This window comes from Caenorhabditis remanei, chromosome V (assembly GCF_010183535.1).
Source record: "Caenorhabditis remanei strain PX506 chromosome V, whole genome shotgun sequence".
NCBI classification, from domain to species: Eukaryota; Metazoa; Nematoda; class Chromadorea; order Rhabditida; family Rhabditidae; genus Caenorhabditis; species Caenorhabditis remanei.
In genome coordinates this window covers 321,299-332,488 of record NC_071332.1, presented here as the reverse complement: position 1 = coordinate 332,488, position 11,190 = coordinate 321,299, and the positions used below count along the sequence as shown (strand labels likewise).

At 38.2% G+C, this 11,190-nt stretch overlaps 6 protein-coding genes across 6 annotated transcripts; 4 read left to right on the top strand and 2 right to left on the bottom strand.

The window, feature by feature from the left end:
• Positions 1-192: 192 nt before the first annotated feature.
• GCK72_016445 (uncharacterized protein) lies at positions 193-1,247 on the bottom strand (the record flags this gene model as incomplete). Its single annotated transcript, XM_003101421.2, has 3 exons — positions 193-387; positions 700-838; positions 1,177-1,247. 3 exons carry the CDS (start codon positions 1,245-1,247, stop codon positions 193-195), a joined length of 405 nt encoding a protein of 134 aa, XP_003101469.1.
• Positions 1,248-1,543: 296 nt separating this feature from the next.
• GCK72_016444 (uncharacterized protein) lies at positions 1,544-2,094 on the top strand (the record flags this gene model as incomplete). Its single annotated transcript, XM_003101476.2, has 3 exons — positions 1,544-1,634; positions 1,690-1,820; positions 2,008-2,094. 3 exons carry the CDS (start codon positions 1,544-1,546, stop codon positions 2,092-2,094), a joined length of 309 nt encoding a protein of 102 aa, XP_003101524.1.
• Positions 2,095-2,350: 256 nt separating this feature from the next.
• GCK72_016443 (uncharacterized protein) lies at positions 2,351-5,097 on the top strand (the record flags this gene model as incomplete). Its single annotated transcript, XM_053731505.1, has 6 exons — positions 2,351-2,405; positions 2,541-2,660; positions 3,575-3,705; positions 3,893-4,161; positions 4,274-4,402; positions 4,998-5,097. 6 exons carry the CDS (start codon positions 2,351-2,353, stop codon positions 5,095-5,097), a joined length of 804 nt encoding a protein of 267 aa, XP_053580418.1.
• A 481-nt stretch (positions 5,098-5,578) lies between these two features.
• Positions 5,579-7,307, top strand: GCK72_016442 (uncharacterized protein; the record flags this gene model as incomplete). Its single annotated transcript, XM_053731504.1, has 2 exons — positions 5,579-5,772; positions 7,067-7,307. 2 exons carry the CDS (start codon positions 5,579-5,581, stop codon positions 7,305-7,307), a joined length of 435 nt encoding a protein of 144 aa, XP_053580417.1.
• Positions 7,308-7,513: 206 nt separating this feature from the next.
• GCK72_016441 (uncharacterized protein) lies at positions 7,514-10,522 on the bottom strand (the record flags this gene model as incomplete). The annotated part of the gene is made up of 7 exons (XM_053731503.1): positions 7,514-7,564; positions 7,656-7,814; positions 8,773-8,856; positions 8,905-9,163; positions 9,210-9,463; positions 9,586-10,242; positions 10,328-10,522. The coding sequence occupies 7 exons, from the start codon at positions 10,520-10,522 to the stop codon at positions 7,514-7,516; spliced, it is 1,659 nt and encodes a 552-aa protein (XP_053580416.1).
• Positions 10,380-10,583, top strand: GCK72_016440 (uncharacterized protein; the record flags this gene model as incomplete). The annotated part of the gene is made up of 1 exon (XM_053731502.1): positions 10,380-10,583. One exon carries the CDS (start codon positions 10,380-10,382, stop codon positions 10,581-10,583), a length of 204 nt encoding a protein of 67 aa, XP_053580415.1.
• Positions 10,584-11,190: the final 607 nt, after the last annotated feature.

Genomic DNA, 11,190 nt, shown 5'->3' with positions numbered 1-11,190 from the left:
CTAGAAATAGAAAACAAACTCATTTCCTGGCAATTAGATGATCTAATTGGCCGGCGACTGGGTGGCCACCGCCTAATTCGCTGTGTTCTCTGCGGGAATACAGGACAATCTTTATGATAAAAAATACACTAAAATTCATAATTTTTTCTTCCTAAACCGAAAGAAGACGTTCGGAAGGTGCACACAAAAAAGTTAGTGATGAGCGTCGTCGTGGTGTCCGTGATGTCCGTGATTACGATACTTGTACTTGAGTCGTTGCTCTTCTGGAACGACGAAATCGTAGACGACGGTTCCGGCCTTGATGATTCCGAAAAGAAGTGCCAATCGCCATACAATTTTCATGTATTGTCCGTATGGGGATTGACGGAAGAAGTCGGGATCTGTGTTCTGGAAAAAGAGAAGTATTGTTTAATAAAAATTGACAGTGAAAAGTTGAAAAACAGGCTCCGGGACAGTTCGCTGCCGGACGTTTCGCAGCCGTGAGCTCCACAGCCTCAATTTTCCAGTTTTTTCAGTGTTAACTTGACTTTTTCAGATAATCAAAATAAAAAAAATGTTCATTTTGCCTTCTTAAACAATTAATTACCTGTAAAAGTCAAGTTTTCACTGAAAAAACGGAAAATTGAGGCTGTTGAGCTCACGGCTGACTGCGAAATGTCCCGGAGCAAACATTTCCACTGAAAGGTGGGAAAAACGTACAATGGCCCGATAGGCGGCGGTTGTCTCTTGCTTGGCTTCTCCGAACAAGAACATCTTCGGCATATTGTTCACATTATCCCATTTTCCTTCGCTTCCGAGTCTGTTGATCTCTTTCCAGACGGCATGCGATTCGTTGGAGCTGGAAAAAGGAAAATTGGAAAAACTATGAGAAGAGCAGCGGGAAATTGTAAAAAAAAATTATTTATTTCAAAAAAAATCACTAATTTTAACCATTTCAGAGAGTTTTTCGCGAAAAATTGAAATCTTATCGAATTTTTTGATAAAAATCATGATTACAGGAGTAATTTTTGAGTTTTAAACGATTTTTGAACAGGAAAATGCGATTTATCGTCATTTTTCACTGCGAATGTGGTCAACTCGGCACATGGGTTCATTTCGACCAATTTTGATTATTTTTTGAGTTCAAAACAGTTTTTTCTCATTTTTAAGGTATTTTGAGCATTTTATCCGACTTACTGGGAATGTGAGGAAGCTTGACGGACGGCGATACGCGCTACTTGGCGACCAGCTTGCGATAAGCCTGACATGGCGGAATTACCTGAATTTTAATGATTTTTTAAAGATTTTTGACCGGAAAATAGATTGAAAATCAATAATTTATTCTTTTTCGTGATTTTCAGAACATTAAATCACGATTTGAAGCAGCTGAAAAATCGCAAAAAATAAATTTTGCGCGAGCACGAGAAATGCGCAAAGCCGCGACTTGGCGTGAAACTCGATTTCCGCTTGACGCATTTCTCGTGCTCTTTTTTTTCATATTTTTCTTCAACGTTGCAATCATTTTTCAGCTAAAAAACTCTTTTTTTTTTAGAAATTCCAAAAAATGAGTCACACAATTCTTCTACTCCAACCAACAGACAACATCGAGTCGCGCTCCTGGTCGGATTACGAGTCCACTAATGATTGTCTCGACGGTAAGTTTTTTTGAGTTAATAAATTGAAAAATTAACTTAAAAATAAAATTTTTAGGAATCTGCAAAGTGTACGAGGAGTACCTGAAAAAGAAGACTCCAACACGGGCCACAATCACCTACGACATCTCAAACCTGTTCGAGTTCATCGACGATCTCAAGGATCTCTCCATGCTGGTGCTTGATAATGTAATTTTTCAAACATTTATTAGCACTGCACGCGTCTTACAACAGCGCTCTACCGAAACCGAAGAAAATTGTGTGCGAAGTAGAGAGACTCAGAGATAAATAGACATTTTTCAAGGGTATTTCGGTGGAGCGCATTTGTAAGAACTGTGCCGAGCTTATCGACTAAAAATGAAAGAATTGTTTTCAGCAATCGTTCACATACGTCCCACACAACAAGCAATTCGTCAAAGAAAGCATATTCAACTTGATGAACGAGCGGATTCGTGATCGTTAATAGCGGGTGCCGTCATATATCGTTCTCGTCTTCAAAAGTGACTCAAAAACTCTCAAAAACCACGGATTCAGTTTTAATTTTTAATTTATCAAGTTTCTCAAGCTAAGCTTCTCATTTTGTGTAAATTTTAATAACCATTTATAAAGATTTTTGAAAAAGTTCTTTTGATTATTTCAATAATTTCAGTTGTTGCCATCTGTTGAATATTTTTGAAATTATTCATTTCTTTTTTATTAAAAAACAATTTTCGTCCAGTATGATGGTGTCGCCACCACAAGAAGACGTCGTATTCAACACTCCAGTCTATGAACGTGAGTAGTGAAATTCGGAAAATTTAAAATTCCCCCAGGAGAGACTCGAGAGTGAATCTTCAGACAAAGCCACTCTCGTTTCCTCTCCATTTCTCGCTGATCAAGAGAATACATTCGATATTTCATTCGCTGCAGAAGCCACCGACACGATGGATTTCAATACGACAACGACACCGACGACGATGCAGAATCAGAATAGTGACACTTCAGAGGAGCAGCCGTTGACGTTGGTGGAGATTCAGAAGACGGCGAATGGTGGGAAACAGGAAATTTATTTAAACTAAAAACTAAAAAAAGACAGAAAAGCAACAGTTGCGTGACTGGTAATTTGAAGTTGATTTTGATGTCTTTTTTCAGTTTGTTATGAGTATTTTGACGAATTTCGTAGTTGTTTAAAACTCGTTTTAACGAAAATATTTAATAGTGAAAAATGTTTTCTTTGAAAAATTAAATATATTAGCACGGAATGCCTTTGAAAAATGTCTCTTTTTCTCAGAATCTCTCAATTTCGCACACTATTTTTTTGAGGTTTCGGTAGAGCGCGGTTGTAAGAAGCGTGCCGTGATAATATGTTTTTTGAATTTTCTCAAAAAATTGAGTTTTTGAGCCAAAATCACACAAAAATTGCAATTTTCCGGATGAAGTCATGAAATCCTCATTTTTGTCTCTGATTTTAACAGAAAAATTTAGTTTTTTCCTTTTTTGTCAAAAAGGGCATTTTTCACTATTATTTTCAAATTACTAGTCTTAAACAACTACGAAATTCGTTAAAATACTACTAAAATCTAAAAAAAAAGACAGAAAAGCAACAGTTGCGTGACTGGTAATTTGAAGTTGATTTTGATGTCTTTTTTCAGTTTGTTATGAGTATTTTGACGAATTTCGTAGTTGTTTAAAACTCGTTTCAATGAAAATATTTAATAGTGAAAAATGCCTTTTTTGACAATTGAAATATACTAAAATTGAAAAGCTAGATTTTTCAGTTAAAACTAGAGACGAAAATAAAGATTTCATGACTTAAACATGTCACAAAACTCAACTTTTCTAAAAAAAAAATATACCGATTTTTGTGAAATTTAACGCGATTTCAAGATTTAAGACAGTTGAAAGGACTTTATAAGGAAATTCCCAGCATTTAAAAGCATGTCGAGCTAATAATGATATTTCAGGTTTCGGATTCAATATAGTTGGTGGAACCGACAATCCACACTTCCCTGGCGACTGTGGATTATACATTTCATCTGTGAATGTAAATTCAAAATCCTACGGAGTCGTTCGATGTGGTGACAAGATTTTATCGGTACGGTTTTTATTTTCTTTATTTTTCGAATTATTAGCACGACACGCTTTTAGCAACCGCGCTCTACCGAAACCGAAGAAAATTGTGTGCAAAATTGAGAGACTCAGAGAAAAATAGATTTTTAAAAGGGGTATCGGTGGAGCGCAGTTCTAAGAACTGTGCTGAGCTAATAGACCAATTTTTGCAGTTCGACGGAATCGATATGACATTCAAGACGCACGACGAAGCAGTCGACGTCTTCAGAAGTGTGAAAATCGGCCACGTGGCGAAAATGTTAATCGATCGGGAGTGTCTGCAACTTCAGGAGGAGCAACGAACACAAACCCCGACGGCTTCTGCCACGTTGAGCCCTCAAGATAGGACACCGCAGACACAGAATTCAATGAGAAACAACGGGACGGATACACCGAAATCTGGAAGATTGACGTCTCATGGCATTTCAGCTGTTATTGAGAGGTAAATATATGAGTTTATGAGAGAAAAAAGGATGAAAATCGCTTGAATTCATACAAAACCTCATTTTTAAAAGCTTTTCCAACCTAAATCAATAAAAAAAAAGTGATTCCAGAATTCGCGGAAAAGTGTACGAGGAGGAAGATGCTCAGAGTGTGACCTCATACGCCCCATCCACTCATTCAATCATAGATGATGTTCCGAGAACTCCACGAAAGCCGTTAGGCATTTTGGATCCGAGAAAGTTGGTTTTTAGTCGATTATCTCAGTAGAAAAAGGATTTTTCGATCATTTTTTGCTGCTTAAAATCATGATTTTTCAGCTTTTTTTCACAATTAATTTCATTAAACCAAGTTTTAAACGACCAAAAATGGACGAATTTTGTAGTCGTTTAAAATTCGTTTTATTGAAAATAATTGTGAAAAATGGTTTTTTTTCAAAAAAAATAGAAAAACTAGATTTTATAGTAAAAAATTTCGTGACTTTAACCGGAAAATCGCAATTTTTGTGTGATTTCCGCTGACAAAATCTAACTTTTTGAGAAAATTCAAAGAATATACCGATTTTTTTTTAAAGTTTAAAGGCAATTGAAGATTTAAGACATTTAGAAAAAATCGTGCGAAATTTTCTGGTTTTACGGTATTCGCACATTAAAATTTTAATTTTTGGATTATTTTCCCTATAAGATAACTATTTTTGCACATTTTCAGAATAGATTTGATTGGAAGAGATCTTTCAGATGAATACTTCTAATTTCCATGCCTAAAATGAATTTCCATATTTAAAAAACGAAGACTCAATTTTTTGAGAAAATTCAAAAATATACAAAACAATTCCAGCAACTCGTGGCTCACCGAAGCGCTCTACGTCTCCATCGGTCTTGGAGCCCTCACTCTCTCCGGATACCTCGTCTACAGATTTATCAGAGGACGTAAATAATTTCCCCCGTTCCCCTTCTTGTTCAAATTAAAAATACTTGTATTATTCACTGTTAAAATCTCTTTATTTCTTTATTTCTCTATCTCAAATTATTCTTTTTTCGTTGTATTTTTCTCCTGTTTCACTTCATGACACTCCCCCGTGGTGCTAATTATCAATCGAGAAAAAAAAACAATAGACACACAGGTATCGATAGGAAATTCCCCCCTCCCAGTTTTCGTTTTATTCAGCCGAAAAAAGAATTATTTAGTGGTGTGAAAGTGTTCTCTCTCTCTTTTTCCCCCATTCGCTTTATTTCGCACAAAGTGCCTCAAGTACCATTGGTGCATATAATAAAGAATTTGAATGTGTTTTTGGTTCGATCGATTTTGAACGCTGTTTTCTCGCAGTTTTTCTATATATTTTTGTACTTTTTTGAAGTTAATTTTACTATTTTTATAATGTTCTAACCCGAATTATTCCAGAAATGATACATAGATAAATGGAAGACCGTATAGTAGGTCTAATATCATCTGCGAGTTCGTCGCGCGCATCTCTCAAAACTCATCTGGAACCGGGTTACCCACGAACGTGTGACTACTGTGAGCCCACTCTTGAGTTCTTGTCTTCGACGGAACTCGCGAGACATATTAGACAAGATCACACGACACAAGAAGGTGGCAGCTTTTTGTGCAGGTTTGTGTATCGCCAAAGTGTTTCTGACTAGAAATATTTAATAGAGGAAAAACAATAATTTTTTGTTCCCTTTTTTCTGAACTTCCTATATTTTCTGACTATAAAACGAACATACCTTTCAAAAACTCCACACAACGAGCTTGATGGCACATAATGAAACACATGTCTCTATTCTTTTTAAGTTTTATAGCCAGGAAATAACGGGAATTAAGAAAAATGGGAATGAAAATTTTCTAAAATTGTCATTTTTAAATGATGGTTTCTTTTGGTACATGTTTCGACTAATTTGGAGCATTTTCTGATGAGTTATGAAGATTTTCCAGAGGGCGCCACTTTTGACTTCTGGAGCTCTAGCACGATGCTCAGGGTTTAAAAAAACCACTTAACTTACTGTTGTGACGTTGTTATCAAGTCACAAAAATTTTATTATTATTTTTGGTCTACCGTTTTGATCTACCCGCTCTCCGTAGTTTTCCCCCGTTTGCCCGCGAAGAGGAATTCTCATCATTTTCCTCTCGTTCTAAAGTCAGTTCTAGTTTTATACTTGGATCCGGCACAGGGTCTCGGGATGAGTAGTGAAAATAAACGCGCTCCGCTGAAATCAGCTAAAATTTTAGCGCGAAATTCGAAATAAATTTTTTATTTAAAAATGTTATTTATTTTATGAATAGTATTGTTCTCGAAAAGACGCGCGACGGTCGAAAAACTGGCCAAAAATGCGGGAAAACTAACATAAATCGGCTCAAAAAGTGGTCGATTAAGCTGCGTATCAATGTACCACAGTGAAACAGCGAATTTAAAAAATTAAAATTTGAATTTACCGCCAATGTCTAGTGGAGCGCATACGATTTCACTACTCACACCTAGACCCTGTGATCCGGAACGTTAGGTGTTTTCCAACATTTTGAAACAAAAAAAAACTTTATAATTCCAAGAGAAAAATAAAAAGTTTTTTTTCAAATTCTCAGGAAAAATTTGAATATTTTAGCTTCCAAAAAAGTTTAAGCAAAACGGACATGATTCAGTAAAGTTACATTCACTTATGCTCGCTGAGATCTACATTTTGGTATACTTTTGATGTTATAATATTCATTTTGAAGCGAGTTTAACCGCACTTAATTTTGACGGTACAACAATTAAAGGGTTGAACTTTGTAAACTTAAACTGAGATTTTTCACCAAAATTTAGTTTTTTTCACATTTTTCAGCGGTTCAAACTAAGCCGATTTCAACAGATTTCAACAGAAACCGTTCAAAAAAATTCTCAAGATCAGAGTTAACCCCTTTACTTCCAGATACGGCGAACACGGAGTTTGTCAAAAACTTCCACTAGAAGGCGTTTGCGACCTGGACTTCGAAGCTCACATCCGTCGATGTCACACGACAAGCCAACCCACCCCATACTCCAGTTCAACGTCTTCAATCGTCGCCGCTTCAGAAGATAGTGAGGAGGCGGCGAGTCTGCGAAGTATCCGATTGACAAGTGATCGGGAGACACCGACGATTGAGAGGAAAAAGTTCACGATTCATAGGTAAAATCATTGAACGAAGGATTTATTTTGTAATTATGATAATTATGACTCCAAAAATCACAGGTTTTCGTAAATATTCTAGTGGTTGGGGAATGGGTGAAAAAACGGGGGAAAAGTGAGTGAGAAAATGATTATCAACCTGAGAAAATAAACAAAAAACTAATGAATGGAACAACCGGTAACTTGACTGATAGCATGGAACTAATTGGCTCATTGAGCTCGGGCACCTTTTGGATTTGCACTATATCCTTGGCCGTTGTCCTGAAATATTAAAAATTAGAATTATTTTTGGAAATTTTGAAATTAAGAAGAATCCGAAAAATCATAAGTGAGACTTATAGTGAGTGCTTGCCTTATCAAGTGATGCTTGACGTGAATTTGGTTTCGATCCCCTCTTCGGTTGTTCGGGAGATCCTCCCGGGAAGAACTCGGCGAACGGATTCTCAGCCAGCGACATCTTCTTTCGCTCCGTTCCGTTGTCAATTGAGAAGTCACCGTCGTCGTCTTCGTCCTGTGTGAAAAGTGGTGAAATGATTGCTAGTGGCATTCAAATGTGGATTTTGTTCAGTGATTTCGAAGTGTATCAAACGATAGAAAAGATAGAGAAGAGTTCTTGCAATCAAACTCACTTATATGATCGTTTTCTTAGTATTAGGGATCTAAAATGGGTTTTCATGAAAGTTTTGGTATTTTGGGAGAATTCGGTGATTTTAAGTATTCTAGATCAAAGGCAAAGGCCCTAGACAGTTCTGAGTCAGAACTCGCTGTACCGATCAGAGCTAGCAGGTCAAGAGTATCATTTCTGATGTAGAATGGTTCTAATTCGGAGCCTGGTTCTAGGCTAGAAAGAAAAGGTTTTGAAATAGGAGCGGTTCTGAGAAGAGAAGAACACTAAGGGGCGAGTTGAACTTTTCCTATAAATTTGGTCATAAGTACTTTTTACCCTGAGGATTCCAAAACTGCAAGAAAAATCTGCAAAATGATCACACGAACCGAGTTATGAGCCATCAAGCTTAATCATAGGAAAGGTTTGATTTTCGCGTGATCATTTTACAGATTTTACTTGCAGTTTTGGAATCCTCAATGTCAAAAGTACCTATGACCAAATTTATAGAAACAATTTATGTTAAACTCGTCGTGTACTTCTCTTGTGAGTCATGTCCGCTTCCGTTACGGTTTTGTTCTGATTGATAAGTTCTAAAATGGGGGTCCGAAACGACCTTAGGGTGGTTCTCACAGGACATGGGATTTGTCCCGCTTCAAAGCTACAAATCGCGAAACTGTCTCATTCTGACCTAAACTGCCCTGCTATTTCAGAGCTTTCGACTCTAAAATTAACGATCTCAGCGTATTGTTGACTTTCCCGATCTTGTAAAGGGATCCCAGACCTTTAATTTGCTATACTCAGCATGCCTAAGCTCCTACTCTGAACGAAGTTACGCTTTCCTACAGATCCCTTCCCCACTCACCTTTCTATCGAAAGTATTTCCCTTCTTGAGAATCTTCTCGTTCACAATCTTCTTGGTGAAATATGTGTAGGAATAGGTGACAAGCTGAAATTTCAACCAAATACTTAATCACCTGAAATATCTCCAAAATACCTGAATAAGAGACAAGATCGAGAGTCCCAGCCACATTCCGATGGATCCTCCGAGAGCGGCGATGAAAGTGGTTGGTGTGTACTTCCATTGTTGCTCCATAGTAAGGTATTCGAATGGTCCCCAGGAGAGCTCGACAAGAGTCAGATCTGGACGAAGCATTCGTCCTTTGACGGAATGGTCAACTTCGAAGCGGATTTGACGACAGTCGGGGAAGCATTTGTTGGCGCATTCGGTGTCGGAGTAGTTACCCTTTTGAACGCTGAAATGTCATTTATGAGGGATCTTTCATAAATCATCTCACGTACTCAACAGTGCATTGAGTGTAGTCACACAATGGGAAGATCTCCATATCCTCCTTCTTTGCCAGATAACTCAATGAGAGTGGAGTGCAGTGGCAAGTGTCACGAATCATCTCCATTCTGCATCGAGAGCGACAGTTGAATTCACTGTCCTCACCGTCCTCCACGTCACGACATCTCGTTCCCTGCTCATCGTTCTCCAACATCTGATAGAGAGCGGTGACGTGCGCGGTGACTTCGTGACGTTGTCCCAAGCAGAGCTGAAAGCAAATTTTATCTACTGTTAAGCCATGTGAAATACCTCATCAATGAATCCATCTCTGGATCTTCCTTTACCCTCCATGAATCTGTTCAATGAGGATGGTCTTCCATGGAAATCTACCGACATACAATCAATCTTTTGATCCTCAGTGTTCTCAGCGTTATGTGAGAGGAGCATATCGAAGAAGACTCCCTGATCGTCAATAGTCTTGTAGTTGTCCTTGTCGAATTCCGGCTGATAGCAGATCTGCATCTGAGAAATCCAAGAGATACGAAGTTTTGTCTTGATGACAGTGTCATCATCGTCGAATGTACGCCTTCTGAATCTCTGCATCGACCGACGTAACACCTCGATTCCTGTCTTCTGTGTGAACTCATCGAAAGTGATTCGTCGAGAATCGAGGATATCCCTCCATTTCTTGAATGTCTTTCTCTTCGCAGCGAGCCTTGGGGAGTTCTTAAACACATGAATAGATCTAGCCGATCCATGAGCAGTGGTTTCTCTTTCCAAACTACTGTAGGTGGCGATCATATCATACGCTTCCATTACAAGTCGGTAGTCCCAAGGTTGTTTCATAAAAGAGTCGTGATCAGTCATGTTGGCTAGACTCTCATCAACCACCGCATCCCACTCATCTGCTGGTGCACTCAAGTTCAGCTTAAAATGAGACCAAGCTTGCGCTCGAGACATGCAGAACGTCACATTTGGCATCGTCATCGAGTCATTGAACACAATGTTGATGTCTGATTCTTTTGGATACTCGAAGTATTCCTCGAACTGTAATTTAGTTTGAAATAGTTTGAAATCGAAAACTAAACGAAGAGGACCCTAATGTGATAATGAGAGGCAATTAGAGACTTACCAGGTCGAAGACGTCTTTAACGGTGAGAACAGCCAGGAAAGCGACGATGAATATGAAGGCGTACTTCCTAGCACGTCTTCCGAATAACGCGTCCTTCCACGACGATGGTTTTTCGTCTTCTGGATTCACCGCACGTCTCGGCTCGTTGACGTCGTGCATCTCGACAGACGTCGAGTCTTTTATTTTGGCACCCATTCTGAAATCAAAATTTGTTTCAAAAAACTATTTGATTGCTGGAATGAAGTCATCTTCCTAATTTAAGAACAACGCAGTTTTCAAGTGTTTACTGAAACACTGTAAGACTGAAAAGTCTCTCAACTGACTGATTAAATGTCAAGAAGAGACGGAAAACTGGCGACGAAAAAGAGGAATGACGGTCAAAATAGTAATTCGAATTATTGGAGGGTTTTTGGAGAGAGAGAAAGGATGGAAGAAGGAGGGTCAAAAGTTAGACGACTGATGGTCACGCCTTCTTTTCCTTCACATCTTCAACATCGTTTTTTTTTCTCTTTTTACACTATCCACAGGAGGTCAAATAGCCTCTATTCCGAGAGAAAGTCTTGAAAAGTTGTTGGCGAATCGACCAGGAACTCTAAACATATCGAAAACACATTTTTCAAAAATTAGTTATTGTAACAATCACGAACGGTGGTGGTACCCGCTGATTGTGGCCGTCCCTGGCCAAATAAGTATAAACCTGATTTTCAATAGAAAAGAGAGATGGAATGCGAAAAAAAGGTGGAGAAGGAGAGAAGACACGACGACCTGATATCAACAAAAACCGTCGTTACTTTGAAGAAATGGTGTACCCTAAATTGGGAAATGAAGAAGATGAAGATGAAAGAAAAGGGATAGAATAGAGG